This window comes from Protomyctophum bolini (genome assembly GCF_963924005.1).
Source record: "Protomyctophum bolini genome assembly, chromosome: 8".
Classification (NCBI taxonomy): Eukaryota; Metazoa; Chordata; class Actinopteri; order Myctophiformes; family Myctophidae; genus Protomyctophum; species Protomyctophum bolini.
In genome coordinates this window covers 12,914,650-12,932,502 of record NC_137869.1, presented here as the reverse complement: position 1 = coordinate 12,932,502, position 17,853 = coordinate 12,914,650, and the positions used below count along the sequence as shown (strand labels likewise).

The following is a 17,853-nucleotide window of genomic DNA, read 5'->3' as shown; positions in this document are numbered from 1 at the left end:
AAATCCAATAAAATAATTTTATATTGTGTGATTCGTGTCATATAAAAACTGTGTTCCAAAGGGAGTGAGGTCAGGACTTTGGTATGCTTCATACATTTTGGTTTCTTCCCACCTATGTTCTCTCTCTGTGCTTGGTAGTGTATTTTCTCCAACTTTCCTGCAAATGTCATATGATTGTTCTCTCGTCTGTTGGTTTCCAGGGCGAACGTGGTCCATCAGGTTTGCCTGGTCCAGATGGATTTGCAGGACCGCCAGTAAGTTTCAACCTGTTAACCTGCTTGTGTTTTGATGATTCTTTTAAAAGAAAAAAAAAGAAAAAGAATACCTGACCTACCGACCTACCTATGGACACCAATTGGATCTCGCTATGTCTCCCTCCTTATCTGTATTTTTAAATATATTATATGCAAGGTATAATGAACAGTCAGCTAGTCATTATTCTGAAATAAACACCAGCAGTCAATCTTTCTTCTATTTCGGGTTCTCTTCTATCTGTCTGTCCATCTGTCTGGCGGTTAGGATGTGTCGTGTCCAAGGGAGCCAATGTCTTTGGACAGGCGTCTGCCTCATCTGAACCTGATAGGCTGCAGGGCCAAAGGTCATCCTAAAGAGGAAAGGCACTCTGGCTTCAATGACACGCTCAATATCCTCTGCCACCTCAGATGAGAAAATGTCATACCACACCAAAGCAAGAATTTCAGGCAAACACATGCACACAATAAACACACACACACACACACACACACACACACACACACACACACACACACACACACACACACACACACACACACACACAAGACAGTTGAAAACACACAGACCTCTATTTCAGCTTTTATTTTGTACCAAGCTGATAATTGTCCTTTGAATATGTAGTCTACTACTTGGGAGTAATAGAAGCCTTGTGTTGAGTATCAGGGTATATTTGAGACTTGAATGTATGGCCTCTCAAGGAAGCCCATTTGTCAATACCCATAGATGACTGTGTGTCTGCATGGCACTGTAGCTCACTATGTAGCCTCCTATTGAATCTCTGGGTCTGCTCTTCACATACCTGGCGCTCACCTTGACTCCCAGGAGGCCGTCTCAGTGTTTGCAGTAGCTGAACCTAATATACCCAGCACATGAACTGTGCCCCCGCCAAGTATTTTCAGAGGAAATTACTGACTTGGGGCCTAAGCTCTTTACCCCCAAGTGGGCCTTTTATTGAGTGTGAAGGTTTACATGTCACAACCTCGGAAGTGGTCTCGGACTCAATGGTCCCGTTCAAATACGTTTGCGTGCTGTCCCAAAAAGACACTGACCTGGCCCTGACCTTATGACTCTGAGCTGTAAACATCTGTTGTTGATAATCACGTCAAAGAGGGAAATCAAAAGATCTTAAGTGAAGAAAAATTCACATATAACAAACAATACATGCGGTTTATTTCACAGAGAATAAGTACTTATTTAACTAACTGCAGGGTTTGGCTGCACAAACAAAACTGTGGGTTGTGGTGCACCAACTAACTGTCAAAGAGAAATCCCACTTTTTAAAATTTGTTTTGCGGCTTTCATGCCTTTATTTATAGGATAGTAGTCTGACAGAAAATGGGGAGAGAGATGGGGAGTGACATGCAGCAAAGGTCGTCGGGATCAGAATTCGAACCCTGGGTTTTCGAACCTGAACCTCTATGCCAGCAGCCCAGGCCTTACAATTTAGTTTTAACCCTTTGTTCATTAAAAGGCAAGACAACTTTGGTAAAGGTTTGGGATATGTATTACCTGGCCGTGATGTAACTCCAAATGTGGACAACAAATAAAAGAAAATTGCTCCAGTGATTGATCATTCAAAATATGCTCCACGTTGACGCTGAAACAGCTCTCAAAGTCACTCTTTAGTATGTAAACAAGCACAAAGTTGATTAGACAATATAGAACATCACCAAAACTCGTACTGTTTTATTTATTTCTAAAAATGTTAACTTCCTGTTGATTTTGCCATTTTTATTAGGAAGATAACCCAGACTGGATCCGGATCCAGATCTTTAAATATTAAAATCAACAGGAAGTTAACATTTTTCTATAAAAATATGAAACAGTATGAGTTTTGGTGATGTTCTATATTGTCTGAATCAACTTTGTGTTTGTTTACATACTAAAAGAGTGACTTTGAGAGCTGTTTCAGCGTACAATGTAAGTCAATGACAAGCATATTTTGAATGATCAATTTCTTTTTTATTCTATTTTTGATTTCTTGTCCACATTTGGAGTTAGAACACAACCCAAACCTCTACCAAAGTGGTCTTGCAGTTAAAATCAAAACAGAAACTAGAAAATAAAACTATATGCATATATAGTTGTCTTTGACCCTCAGTCACATGTAGTCGTACTCGCACATACATATAGTCTGTAATAGACAGCCAGACTCAGACCACACCAGGTCAAGGGTCATTCACTGTAACCTTGGACTGCTGACTGCAGGAAGGAAGTAGCTAGACAGCTGAAGTGTCTGCTTTCTGCATAACTGTATGCTGAAAATACTGTATACTGTAACTGTGCAGATTTGTGGATACTATATACTTTGCAGATTTTGCACATGCACAAATGCACACACGCACGTACAGTAGGTTGCATCAAAATGCAATGCAAAAAATGTAAAGTCAAAATATGTTCTTTTGGGATTTTGTTACAAATGCTAATTTGCTATACAAATTAGATTTTTCTTTTTATATATTTGTTGCGACCGAAAGTCACAGTTAACTATGGAATCGAGCATTTCCATCAAGGTGCCCAGGTCTCGTGACATCATGTGACATCATCAGGGATGGAGATGTGGAGACCCTGAGACCCTGTCATAGTAAATGCGACCTGCTGTCGCAGTTAAGCCCATATATGGATATCCCTGATATCATCACTATTGGCCAGCAACCCTACATCTGACCTCAAACCTCAAAACTATATCTCCATATATGGATATATACGGTTGGGAAACGGTTCAGTTCTTTTTGGTTCTTATAGTCCATGAGCCAGAGCTCCAAAATTGGAACGTTAATTATGAATTGACATCAAAAACCATACCTATAATTAAATTGTTATCGCCATGAAACTTCTCCAGTTGATTACTTACACAAAGACAATGATTTATTGTATTACAAATCTTAAATATGCAAATTAGGCATTATATAGGCAAATATGCAAAAAATGTAAAATATGAAAAAGCTACTACTGTGGAAGGGTTATCACATATTAATTTGGTTATATTGATTCTATAAACTATTTAATATAGGTATGGTTTCAATTTCATCATGCTGCAAGTCAGTACGAGTAGGCAGATTGAGCAGTGCAAACCTCCAGTTTAAATAGCCAGTATGAAGATGGAATGAGTGTGCGATTGGATGAAGTGAATCAGGTAAATGATAACGTGATGCTGAGGCGGCCCAATGAACAGCCGGCACTGCAGCAACGTTTCCTGACTGAACTTGCTTTGCGCATGTCTGTGACAGGCGCACCGCTCATTAGTTAAGAGAGCTGTGCCTCAATTGACAGGGTGTGCCAGCGTGGGAATAGCCTGGCTTTTGCTAGACGCATAACTTATCCCATACCTGAAGGTGTAGGTCACTATGAACCTAGTTGTAGCCCATACCTGAATGTGCAGGTCACTATGATGAACCTAGTTGTATTGTATCCCATACCTGAATGTGCAGGTCACTATGATGAATACATTTTCCCCAAACTTTGCAAAGGCCATAGCCATTGGACCAAAATTCCAAAAGAACATGATGTTAATAGTTAAGCCTCTAAGATATTCTTCAAATAAACGTAACAGTTAACAATTAATTGAAAGTTCTGTGGTTCCATCATTGGGCAGTTTTCTGTGAATGTAATGCTGTCTGTGACCAGCCACAGAAACATCTCTGCTTTTGCATGTGATGTGACAGCCAAGACAGTGCACTTTTCATTTAATTTTATACAAAGATGCCATTGCCTGGCCCTGTATCTCGGTCAAATAAATATTTGATTACGGAATATATTATGCCTTTTGTATTCTTTCTGTATATCAGCAAAATGTAGATTTTTATGAGACGTTGAGGAAAATGATTATGCGACTTATCAACTAACAGATTAGTCGATAGATGAGGTTATCAAAACGTATCAATTATCAATTAATGAATTAATCGATAATTCCCATCTCTAGATTAGAAGGTTACAGATGCATCACGCACGCACACACACACACACACATGCACACATGCACACACATGCACACACATGCACACACACACACACACACACACACATGCACAGTCATGTACCCTCATTCAACAAATCCTCTGGCAGTCTTCCTCTGGTGATATGTTTTGTTAGCAGTAGTTATGAGATTGTGTGGGTCATAATTGAGTTTTTCTTTATGTTTGAAGGGTCTCAAGGGCTATCCAGGACCATCGGGCCTACCAGGAGAGCAAGTGAGTAATGTTGAGTGCCTGTGCATGAGAGTTGTGTGTGTGTGTGTGTGTGTGTGTGTGTGTGTGTGTGTGTGTGTGTGTGTGTGTGTGTGTGTGTGTGTGTGTGTGTGTGTGTGTGTGTGTGTGTGTGTGTGTGTGTGTGTGTGTGTGTGTGTGTGTGTGTGTGTGTGTGTGTGTGTGTGTGTGTGTGTGCGTGTGTGCGTGCGCGCGTGCGGAAGAGGACAGACACAGAAGCCGAGATAAAGGCATTTCTAAAAGTGCAGTAACGTGATCATATGATTTCCTGATTCCTGGTTGCAATGAGAGTAAAACAGTTAGCAAAGAGCGCCATCTAGCGTATTTTCTTTTACAACACTTCCAAAAAGACGTCTTTGGCTGTGTCGGCTTTGGAAAGAATGATGTCAAAAGACGTCTTTGGTAGTGAATGAGTTTTAAGCAAAAGCAATATGTGCCTCACTCACTCACACACTCGCATGCAAGCAGCACACATGCACGGACCCAAACACACTCACACACAGCTGTGGGTTGTGTGTCAGCAGCCAATTACCTCAGTGTCTCAGCTGTCCCCTCCAGTCAGTGGTTGCTTTTATCCTCCGTTTATCCCTCTCTCTGTGATGGAAAACTCTTCACCTCATCAAAATACTAGCAATTAGAATTTACACATCCTGTAACACAGCCTTCTACACATGTTCACGACCAAAGTGTAGGCTTAGAAGAGAACAGGCAATTAATGTCTTGCAAGGTGTTAGCATTACTTCAGTGCCAGGTCTGTCTCCATCCATGGTGTAATCAGACAACTACAGTGAACAGAGAGGACGATCTCTGCTGCATCATGGGATTTCTTTGTTTTCAAGACTTTTGAAAGGCTGGTGTGTTCAACATAACAATGGTATTTTCATTTAAACACTAACAGCTCTGTGTGTGCATGCATTTGCTAGAAATAATGATAGTTTCCATGACATAATTTATAAGTAATCTACGTACCAGTGGCATATACAGTAGTACTTTATGTAGTGTTGGACAGTGGAATAAGCAAGGGGTGAGGGTACAGCTGACAGCCTGGCACAGTAACTGACAGGGAAGGAACACTCAGTTGTCAATACTGGTAAAGTTCTGTGTTCCTCCTCTTTCACTTTATCTATCCATCTCATATTTCTACACTCATGTCCCTTTCTCTCTCTCCCCCCTCTCTCCCCCTCTTTAACCCTCCTTCCATTGTCTCTCTCTGTGCTGCAGGGCGTGCCAGGACCTCCGGGGGAGGCCGGGGCGGCAGGTTACCCTGGCAGGCAGGTGCAGTGAAAAATACGCTTCCGACTCCTCCATCCATCCTCTTGGGTTTTTCTTGACCGCTCCACTCAGAATGCCTCAAAGAAATATCCAAATAAATAGCACAGAGCAGTGTTGTTATCATTTCATACTGAGCAAAAGGTCCTTCATCTTTGTTCTACCCACAATCCAACATCACAAATCGTAGTCCAGAAGGGTAGTAAATACATTTAATTCAGTCGTTGGACTCAAGCTCAAACTAAAACATGCTTGTGATCTTCTCATACCTGGGCCTGCAAAGAACTGGCTTCAGTGGCTAATGGTGAAACCACCTCTAACATAGTCCCTAAAAGAACGTGTTGTTCCCCACAATATGACAAAATTAATAGACAACCCTTCTTTGTACTCCCATCACCTTACGTTTATAATAACTGACCAAAACAACAGTGACCAAAATGTGCCACCTAAAGTAAGGAAATGCATAGCACTGAACACGTCTGTGTTAATCAAATGAATGCAATTATGACAACTTTTGTGATGATGAATTGTGAACACTTTGGAATGTGCATTCGGTGTGCATTCCACAGCCATGCATAACCAGGAAGTATAACATTGCTTCTCAAGAGTGTGAACCGCATGTGTTTTCTCTTAGCTGTCTGTCAGTCAAACCTACTGTATCTCTCTTATCAGACCAAACTGACAGCTCTGTGTGACTGATGTGTTTAGATTTGCCCCCCCCACCATGTGAAATATGACCGCCGCTGAGACTGTGCATACTGTGACAATACCCCCTCCTCACCCAAGTCTCTCCTTTGTTGCAGGGCTTGGCTGGGCCAGAAGGTAACCCAGGGCCTAAAGGTGTCCGTGTAAGTACAGCTCGCTCCCTGTGTCTGTCTGCCCTCGGCAGCGCCAGAGTGAATACTTCATTTCCTGAAAGGATTAGGACAGTGTCAGGCCCACAGCCCCTGCTCCGGAGGGACTGTCCTGGGATCTGAGTTGCGTTTCTCACATACCTGCTGATGGGAGCTGCGAGGCTCCTCGTGGGGCTGGTCCAGGGTCTGTGTTGTCTCTCAACAAGGCTGTCTGGCTCCGCTCATCATGGCTCATTCCTCAGGAAGCAGGCATGCCACAAGAACCGTAGAACAGAGAGAGAGAGGAACAGGGGAGTGGAGAGAGTACAAAGGGGGGGGGGGGGGGGGGGGGGTGGTTGGGAAGTGAGCCACCACAGAGAAAAGGGAGTTAGGGAGAGTGTATGCAACTCGGGAAGGAAAATCTTGATTACTGAGTCACAAAGAAAGAAGTGTGAAAGAAAGAGACGAGCAGTGAGTGAGCTTGTAAATGTGTAGTCAAATACCTGGAATAGAAGAACATATGCTTTAGTTGATGTTGACCCTTGAATAAGAGGCTTATCAGACTTAGGGTTTGTGTACTGTACAATATGATAAAACTATGAGATTTGAAATCAACCATTCCCTGTCTATTTGTTAGGGATTTGATTCCCCTTGTACAGGAAACCAAAACATACAAGGCAACCTGACTGCTATCCATTTGTTTCCCCCAGATTCATTTTTTTTCCTTTAGTTTTCACAAGTTTGGAAGTGCTGCCAGAATAGCATTCACACTCTTTGCATAGCGATTGGAATGCCAAGAAATGCAATTGAAATGCGAAGACCTGCACTGGCACTACCAATTTGTGGCTACGTGGCTTCTTTCTACATGCCATTTCAGTTATAACTGTTTATATTCTGGCCACTGAGATAAGTGCACAGACAAGTCTTCCACTGCCACTTATACCTTATATACTTGTTGACCGAGGTGCACCAGGGGTCTCTTTGCCGAAAATACATACCCAGAATAGGGTTCATTTGGTTTGGGGTTCAATTGCTGCATTAGTGGATGGATGAGTGAGCTCACTTTCTTGGTCATGACTTAAATGGCCTGTTGAAACATCCCTGTTTCATGCAGCAGCACACAGCAAAATCCTCTGTGTTAAATCAACACGATGGTTTTATTGTGCACCTTAACAAACGGCAGGGAGACCGGGGACATGGTGGTTACTGTATGTTGGACGGGGGGAGAGAATGAGACAGAGACATATGCCGAGCCATATGCATTAAGATAAGACATGATCTATGGTGTGTAAGCCCAAAAGAGAGAGCGTTCAGCCCAGACAAGATGCACCGGACCATGAGCGTGCTGACCAGTACTTCATACAGTTCCAGTTACAATAGCCACCTGAGAGGCAGGCCGTCCATAACTCACTATCCTGTAAAGCTTTGATGGGCTTTACATCTAAATCCCTACATATTTCTTGTGCACTGAAGCATGCCATGTGGCACATTATACTGTAGGTCCCTGTGTTTTCACTGTTGCACTTGCTGTAGATACACACAGAAGAAAAAGATAAAAAAAAAAAAAAAAAAAAGACACGCTGGATAAGGGAAAATAGGGCACAGTGCAGTGCCATATTGTCACTGTCAGGCAGATTAGTTTTTCTTTAATTAATGCCCTATTTGTACAAGAGTGTCAAAACTAGTGAAAATAGCTGACATTTCTGAAAATGACAGTTAAAATGGGTCAGTGTGTGTAGGTTTTATTAATATTGATGAACCTGCTGATGAACCTACTACAGTACAGTATCTGCTCATACCGTAATGTATTTCATTTCCAGCCCTTTGTAACCACTCAATTTGGCCAAGAGTATATTGTTGTTTACACACAACAGCTTGAGACGCATGGTTGCCGGGAGCTTTAATCAAATGCAGAGTACTTCAGTACAGTTATGGAGAATTAATCAGTAACATTGATAACACAACCAAAAATGTGCAATGTGCAAAATGTGCAGTCCTCCATTATACAATATATTGTTTTGCAACTGTCTTCCAGGGTTTTATTGGACCTCCTGGTGTAGCTGGGCCACCAGGGCTGGAAGGAGAGAGAGTAAGTGATATTGTTTTAATGAAAGTTTTCTGAAAGTCTCTGTCTTGACAGTGCTAAGTTTTAATATTATCTTTGGAAAAATTATCATTAATCTCATCTGTATTTTGTAACTCTGCTAAGTACTGTATAAGTATTGTATATCTATTATGTTAGATTTGGCAAATGCAAACTCTTTTCAAAATGTTGCTTTTAACATTTAGCTGTCATCAGCATGTTTCACTCGGCTCTCTTCCAATATAAATTGTGCAAGAGATCTTTTCAGATTCTGAGTCGCTAAATGCTTGCAGACCTTTGTCAGTCATTTTGCTATTCTATTGTGTAGCCGCCATATGAGGCAAAAGTAAAAGGTGCTTGACAAGAATAAACTAAAACATGTATTAATAACCTCAATAGAGCCTCAAATAAGAGTCCCTCCCCCTTATTTGTTTGGTCCAAAATATTGTGTGTGTTGTCATGATTTGTCACGACAAGAGTTGGCTTCGTACAACGCTTAAAAGGTCTTTAAATAAATAAAGCACGAAATGCCTATGGGACAAATGCATTGCGATTCATTTCCTGGGCCACTCGTTGTTCTGAAAGGGGGAGGGACTGCGACGTTCTATAGTAGATAGATACACTTAAACACTTAGACCGTATATTCTTTGTTGACCCCCCAGGGTTCTATACTGCTCTTCCCTCCATTTTCCCTCTATGCCAAATCTTTTTTTAATTTAGAGTAGCCAAGTATTTTTTACCCCTTTTTCTCTCTAATTGAGTTCTTATGCCAATTAAGTCCTCCCCACACACATTTCTGTGTTGTCACTACTGTCGTATCCTATACTGACTCACCTGTCAGTAAGATGCCCCCACCAGGAGTTTGCCACAGAATAGGGACTCTATGGTTCAAGTCGGTACATAAGCTAAGGAAATTATCTCTTTTCAATGAGGCAAAGACTGAATGACAGCACAGTTAAAGGGACACTTCACCCTTTTTGCTAAAAAATATATGTTAATGACATTTAGAAGCTTTAGATCACTTTCCTGGGGGTCTTTATGTGTGTAATATGTGGTTTTAGATATTTTAGATTGTAGCAGTGAGCCCAGTGTCTCTGATGTCATGGACACTGGTCACACTACCTTCCTGGACTACAATTCCCATCATTCTTTGGTGCACTGCTCCTCCTTGTGGATAGGGGGGAGGGCTGTCTTACTGAGACAACATGTAGTCCAGGAAGGAAGTGAGCCCAGTGCCCATGACATCAGAGACAACAGGCTCACTGCTACAATCTAAAATATCTAAAACCACATATTACACACATAAAGACCCCCAGGAAAGTGTTCTAAAGCTTCTAAACGTCATTAACATATGTTTTTTTGCAAAAAGGGTGAAGTGTCCCTTTAAATCCTTGCTCTGTATTAGAGCAGTATTTTGGCATGATGTGCCCTGGTGAATATTGACTGGACATTTGCCTGGGAAACCATTCATGTTTGAGTTTGACGCCATGCCAGCATATTTCTTTCTCATGTCCATTGTTTGCTGCACTACTGAAAGATTGTTATAAATCAAAGTAGGTGGCGGGCTTCCCACTTGCCTTTTGACAAACAAACAAACAAAAACAAACACATAAACAAATAAATATATATAAAAAATTACTTTCTGACTCTCCCACCCTGTTAGGAAAACACTTACTCAACAGAAGCACACTTCAACACGTTACTGTTTTGTTATGTTTTCTCCTAATCTTTTTTGGTTCCTTTCCTAGGGCATTCCTGGTCCTGTTGGAAAGCCTGGTCACAAAGGAAGACAGGTAATACTATTGTCATCACATTGAAAGTTGAGGTCTTCCAACACGGAATAGGCATACAATATGTCGTCAGCGTCTATCAATAACTCTGGTCCATTTTGTGGTTGGAGAGTAATTTTCTATAGTGGGTTGGGGGAGGCGGACGTTGCAGGTGTGATTGCCCATTTGTGCTCATCTGGAGTGCATCAGTTATGCACATGACCGAACAGGGAAGGACATACTCGTCAGAGCGTGTTATGCAACACATAAACGTGTACATAAGGTTCTCTTAAAAAGAAAAGTAATACTTTACACACAGGAAGCCCCCGGGACATCAAAGAGAGCCTCATCTGTATGCTGTGTGCACTGCAAATGTGCTAATGCAACAGCATGCAGTGCCAGAAGTCAAACATTACTGACGGAGCAAAGACAATATTATATGTAACTCTTCCAGAGGATCCAAACAGTTGTGGACAGCATGCGACCGAACGCATTAGAGATGTGAGCTTCTCATCATCCCCACTGTTATCTGCCAGCGAGGACTCTTTGTCATCCGCATTTTCAAAGAACTTCCTGTTGCCACCCACCTTCTACTGCTGCTCTACAAACATCCAACTCATACTGTACTGCTCCCCTTGTTTCTTATCCATGTCAAGTAAGAACAAACGTATCCAATCTGTATGCACTCCAGAACCATCTGTCGTCATGTCCCCAAATAACCTCAACAGAAAATCCATCACATTAACATTCCATTATTTTCACTGCTCTCATGTGCTGATTGATTGATTGATTGATGTATTAACAGTATGCCGAATAGGTACATTTCAAGCACAACTCAATACAAAAACTGTTAACGGTGGACGACGCCATAAAACTTGTTTACAATAGGGTCCACCAATTTAAATTCATCAGAACATTTAGAGACGTACAAATATACACTTCTATATAACAAAAAACAGGAAATCATCATAAAAGGAGTATTGTATGTATTTGTGTGTGTGTGTGTGTGTGTGTGTGTGTGTGTGTGTGTGTGTCCTCCCTCTCTCGTGACTCTGACATAGACAGATGGAAGTATCAAGTGTGGGCCCGTTTTGAGAGTTTAAAACCTTTTCAAAACAAATGTCAGGGACTCTAGCTGTGTTAAAGATGCCAAGTCTGCAGAAGGCCTAGTGTCTGTAAAGCTGGATGATCTTTAATCTCACACGCTTAGACCTCTATTGGCTCCCCAGCATGTTGCCAGGAGGCATTCGCCTAGCATGTTGCCAGGAGGCATATGCAGTTCAAATCTGTCTCCCTACAGTCATGAAAGAGTAGTTTTGCATGTGATTACCACATCGTCTCAACTTTATTCCTCCCAGGATGTCCCAATCACATCACCTAAAACATCTTATTTTCAAATCCATTATGCTCATTCTGTAACTCTGTAAAGACTGGGCTGTCTTAGGCTACAGTAAATTAGTTTCGGTGGCTGTGAATGTTAGCACTCTAAACTCTGTGAAAGAAGCTACTGAGTTGGATGAAATGGAATTTTAGATTATTTTTGTTCTGTTAATTTACTGTAAATGAAACAGAGGTTTCAAGGCAGGTTATCCAAAGTGACATTGATCTATAAATAAATGATTTCATTAGAAATGTTTATTTTGGGCGAGGTAACACAAACTGCCCAATACTGGAACCTCTAATCTAGTGTCATGATCATGTGCAGTATTACTAAAAACAATCTGTGGATTTATGAAAACAGGAGTTTTACTACTCATGACTGACTGTTTTGAACAACACAAGATTGTATTGTACACTGTATTAAAAGATAACCTATTGGCTAGTTCCAGTCAATTCCACAAGCCAGATATAATATTATGTTTAATTAAAAAGTATGTCATCTGTGTTCTCCAAAGGGGGTTGTTGGTGCTGCTGGAGAGAGGGGGCCAGCCGGTCCCGACGGCAATGAGGTAAGAACAAAATGCGCTTCTTCTTCACCTTCCTGGCCTTTTTAATCCCTCCTCTACGCCAGGGGTTTTCAAGGTGGGGTCTTAATTCTTAAGTTGGGGAGTTAATATAGCATCAATGACCACTTTAACAATATACCGGCTATTTGAAAATAGCCGCGTTCTACAGTCTTACTTCTGCTCCTTTTCCTCATCACATTTGTGCTGACCTCATCACATTTGTGATGACGGCTATGGCCGTTTTTAGCCCAAGGAGTGTTTTTCGTGCAAAACTAATTCATGCTTGGAATGAATTCAGAATCATGAAAACCCCCTAGTTTGACACGTCACATGCTACTTAAAGCATAATGAAATGTAGAACATTTTGCCTTATATTGGTTGTTGATGATGGTACCCCAACTTTCAGCAGCTGTCAAAAATTCCCCTAAGGTGGTTGAATAGAAACCAATGTGGGATATGTTAGTAGACACCTTTACAAACACATTGGTGAAGAACATTCTTGGTAAGAAATGTATTCCCAGATGTGACATTATTCTGATTCTATTCTCTGACGATTATTCTCTCCTGTGCCACTGCCAATTACTAGAGGAAACGAGGAGTAAATGAGGTGCATATGTGCACCATGCTATGATAGAACCTTGTACGGTATGCCAGCCAAAATACTTCAGGGAAATGAAGAGAACACACATGGCACATCTGTACCAAACTCAGAACACTTTCTGTCTTTGTGTCTATGTCCAACACTCTTGATAATGCTCTCTCTCTCTCTCTCTCTCTCTCTCTCTCTCTCTCTCTCTCTCTCTCTCTCTCTCTCTCTCTCTCTCTCTCTCTCTCTTCTCAGCCATGTCCTCACTTTTTCCACACTCGCTCGAAGAATTCTGTAACATTTTGAAACCGGTGCTAAATACGTAATCTATTAATATTAGGATGACATACTTGGACAGCTAGCAATCTTTATTGGCCAGTAAAGTACAGTATGCTGTGATAGACATCGTGTCAGGTTTTGGATTATGTTTGATCAGTGACTAGAATATAGGATTGCTGCTTGCAAAATAAAGTGATTGAAAACCAGCATATTTTGCATTAGACCCTGCAATTCATGCTGCACTACTGCATCAGTAGTATGTGGTAATTATGGAGATGGACATAATAATATTGCCATGTTGGTGCTTGTACAATTACTGCCAGCCTGTGAGGGTGGCATTCATTTATAATATTATTATTATTATTTTATTATTATTACTATTAATTTGATTTGTTCATTTGCCAGTGTGATGGGTTCCATGCATTTGATAGGGGTTTTATGAAATCCCTTATCAATGATTACATTTAAAATTCAGTCAATTCGGCTTTCATTAGGTGAGGCCTTGCAAATGACAGTTACTGGGATTTATTGACTAACTCTGTGCCATGCAAATAGGAAATTAATTTTTCATATGTCTATTATAGATTCTTTCAGTGTGTAGAAACATTAGCGAGGGGAATGCTTGCTGTAGGCTACTTTAAGTGTCCTGCCCTGTGTACTTAGGATGTTGCTGTGATGTTTCACAGGGGCCTGCTGGTGGGACTGGCATTGGTGGTTTCCCTGGTCTGAGGGTGAGTATCAATCATTTCTCATGAATAATTGTAATAAATAGCGTGTTGAAAGAGGCTCAATTGCTCATTGAAGTCTTTGGTGTATTTGATGTCATACATTGCAGATGTAACTTTGACATTTCGCCCCATCTCATGGTGCAGTGCATACGTATCATACAGTAATAGCACCATGCATATTACAGTAATCCATAGTTCCTGGCTCTTACAGAACGGGCAAAGTTTGATGTTGACACTTGGAGGCTTTGAACTCTAAGATGGGTTTAAAAGTGTAATGAGGTGGCACAGTCGGTAGTGCTGTCGCCTCACAGCTAGAAGGTCCTGGGTTCGATTCCCGCTGGGGATGCTGGTGGCGTGCTCTCTCCTCCGTCATGCCTATACCTGAGGCGGGGTTGGCGAAAGGGCCTTTCTGTGTGGAGTTTCCATGTTCTCCCCGTGTCCCCTAGTGTAGGTACCCTCACAAAAACGCAGTAATCCTGGTCTCTAAACTACCCCCCCCCCCCCCCGCCCAGGATTACATTAGATAATTGACACTGGGTGAAAAAATGGGTTGCAAAATCGTGGGATAGAAATGTAAGCAATTAAAAGTGTATTGAGATCAAACAAAGATGTCGCAATCTTTAAGTAACTGATACATTTTCAAGCCAATGCACATCACTGAGCAGTTGAGACGAAGAACCATTTAGGTCCATAATTTATTCTGACCCCTCCGCGAAAAGGCCTATGTGTCCTGACCCAACTGACCCCTTACTTATTATTGATACATTATGGATAATTTTTATGGACTTAGATGGTTTTTCATCTCAACTGTGATATGTCAACCTTTTTTTTGCCCGCCTGTACGTACACCTCCCTATATTTGTCTACCTGGTTGCGATCTGTCTGATTGGTGTCCATCTCCCTTCCTGCCCTTTTGTCTGTCAGTCTGTCTGCCTGTCCATTCATCTCAGTCTGCTTCAGATTCTCTTCTGTTGGTTAGATTAGTGTTTTCGATGATGCATGGTTAGGAATGATCTACTCCTCCACGCCTGATGAATGGGAATAAACAGGCTGCCAAAGCTTCTTGGACATACTGTGTGCAGGGCTTAAGCCAGACCATTTGTTTTTCATGGCAGTAGTACAGTATATTCTTTACGTCTTGTAGCGCATGCTGCCACTGACTGTTCAGACTTGTGCCAGGTAGAATGCCAAGGGTAGATTATGTATATTTTATGCATCATAAAAACTAAGCCTTCTTCTAAAACCATAAGTCAGCTGCAGAGACACACAGAGATGCATGATAAAAGGCTTAGAATAAAATTGGAGGGGGGGAAAAAGGAGCATCCGCACTCATGAAATTAGAAACGTCTGGTCTTCGCCTAGCCCTGCAGCAGGCAGGACGCAAAGCCGAGGAAACTGCGGGGGAAATAGCGTTTCTATTTTTTAAATTTGTACCATTTGCACCTCTTTGGGCAGAAGTGAATGTGCTTTGGGAGGTGCAATCTGCTGGGTCTCAAAATGCGATTACAATTTGTAGTTTATTGGCTGTGATATATGGTGTTTTTGTAAGAAATAGGCCTACTAAGTTGAAGGCAATTACAGTCAAACAGTATGGAATAAAAACCTTGCTCATTTGTACCTAATTTGGTGGAGAAATAACCTCAGCATTTGTGGTGCCCCCTATGAGTGGAATAGAATTCACCTCGCTCTGCTGTTTAGAGGCCCTTTATAATGATTTTAGAAAACGACTTACACAATCACCTATTTTCTTGTGCATGCATCCACGTAATTATGTTTCATACTTGAAATATTGAACGTTGTGTATGTTTATTTTTTTACTGGAAGTCAATGTAGAGGCAAATAACGTATCACTGTCATGCATGACTGTGACGCAAAATGGCATCCCAGTGTTGAATATGCCGAAATTCAAACGGAGGCCACAGTGTTAGTAGACCCCATCTTGTTTCATTATGATTTGTCAATCCTTTGGACTTTGTACAACATCCCTGACGTCCCTAACGTGGTAGTCTCGTGTTGCCAGACTGTTGCCTCTCGCAATTTCTTCCATCATACAGTCTGGAGCAATGGAATTTATATCATGAGTAAAATATAAAGCGGAAGTGGAGCCAAATAATAATCACTAAAGAAGGAGCTATCAAAATAATGAAGTGCACATGCATTGCAGTCTGTAGAGTTAACCCCCAGGTCTTCAGATCTCCGTTTGATGTCTACCAATCATTCTGCTCACTGTGGACAGGAGAGGATGTGACAGAGACAAGCAGCAGATGTACAGTACACATAGCCTGCACACATGAATGAATGGCATGTCCTACTGTATATGATGTGCACGCACTCACACATGCACACATCAGTGCAGAAATGCACACAGACACGCATGCACGCACACACACACACACACACACACACACAGTGGAATGTCAAATATGATGACTGCTTTAGTTCAAAACTTTCATCTTCCACGCTGTTTTCTTTTACTGTGTTGTTGTACCACGGCAGAGTTTTTTTTTCTAATTTAGTTAGTTTTAGTTCGTTTTTAGAACGGGTTTGCTAGTTTTTATTTAGTTTTTATTTTGGTGAAAATGCTTAGTTTTAGTTTAGTTTAGTTTTAGTTTAGTTATAGTTTTTTTTCGTACTTTGGTATATTTGTCAGGTATAGGATGAAAAAAGATCAGACTATTGTGTAATAAAAACTCAAAAAATAATTTTAAAATATAAACTGATAAAAATCATAAACTTAACTTTGGTCCATTATTTCTCCACTTTGATAATACCAATTGGTATGATGTTTTATATCATTTGAATTATTGATCGTCGTCACCTGTACAACGAGGCATAGATTGTAAGGATCAGGCATTCTGCTAAACACGCTAAACATTTGTGTAGCGCCCCCACAAAATGTGCCAAAATGGCAAATGGTTGGTATTAAACCCTTGCTTTGAGTTGATTAGTGGATTGGATTATTGCACTCTCCCATAGTAATAAGGAAAAAATCAACACCATTTTTACACTGTTATGGACCTCAGTAGTGGGTAGAAGATCCAAAAGCAGCCACAACAGCTTGGCACCTCCTCCTCATGCTGGTCACCAACCTAGACACATTTTGCTGTGGGATGGCATCCCATTCCTCAACCAGGTTTTTTTGCACGTCATCCAACGTGGTTCTGTTAGTCGCACGTACAGCACGCCCAAACTGATCCCACAAGTGTTCAAATGGGTTGAGGTCTGGACTTACGGCAGGCCATTCCATCCTCTCCACTGAGTCCACTCCCACATTCTGGAGGTACTCTGTGATGATCCTGGCTCTGAGGGAGGGCGAGCGTTGTCATCCTGGAGGATGGCGTTAGGTCCCAGATTCTGAAGATATGGGATCGCCACTGGCTCCAGAATCTCACTGCATTGAGATTGCCTTTAGTGATGACAAGTTCTGTCTTGCCTGTGAGAGAGATACTGCCTCATACCATACCAAGCTGTTGTGGCTGCGTATGGACCTTCCAGAGTCGCTACTGAGTTCCCTAACACTGTAGTGTAAAATAAGTGTTTGCAACACAAAGCAAGGATGAATACCAACCACTTGCCATTTTGGCAAATGTTTTGGAGGCGCTACCCACACGTTTAGCTGTGTTGCTCATTCCACAAATACCCGATCCTTACTCTTCTGACGTGCTCCGCAAATTTATGATCATCCTTTTCCACAAGGCACTTGCTTGCGTCTCTCTCGCTGTCATATTCAAAGTAATCGCATATTAACTGTGTCTCTTTCTTCCAACTTTTGCCATTTTTCCAAGTAACGTGCAGTCAGTTTCAGGCAGACACTAGCATGGTGCAGAATGTAAACAAGCGAGAAATGGGGAAATTAATAGAATTAATTAAAAAGGTTTATATTATAAATATCCGAAAAGC

At 41.4% G+C, this 17,853-nt stretch overlaps 1 protein-coding gene across 2 annotated transcripts in view; it reads left to right on the top strand.

Moving 5' to 3' along the window:
* The window catches only part of col24a1 (collagen type XXIV alpha 1 chain), a 134,832-nt gene that overhangs the window by 47,418 nt on the left and 69,561 nt on the right, over positions 1 to 17,853 (top strand). For both annotated transcript variants that reach the window (XR_013964517.1, XM_080770376.1), the window contains exons 7-14: positions 201 to 254; positions 4,401 to 4,445; positions 5,682 to 5,735; positions 6,533 to 6,577; positions 8,598 to 8,651; positions 10,394 to 10,438; positions 12,310 to 12,363; positions 13,912 to 13,956. Coding sequence is in view for 1 of the 2 variants with exons in the window: in XM_080770376.1 (XP_080626502.1) it covers positions 201 to 254; positions 4,401 to 4,445; positions 5,682 to 5,735; positions 6,533 to 6,577; positions 8,598 to 8,651; positions 10,394 to 10,438; positions 12,310 to 12,363; positions 13,912 to 13,956 (396 nt within the window). In the remaining variant the exon portion in view is untranslated. The remainder of the gene's footprint in view (positions 1 to 200; positions 255 to 4,400; positions 4,446 to 5,681; positions 5,736 to 6,532; positions 6,578 to 8,597; positions 8,652 to 10,393; positions 10,439 to 12,309; positions 12,364 to 13,911; positions 13,957 to 17,853) is intronic.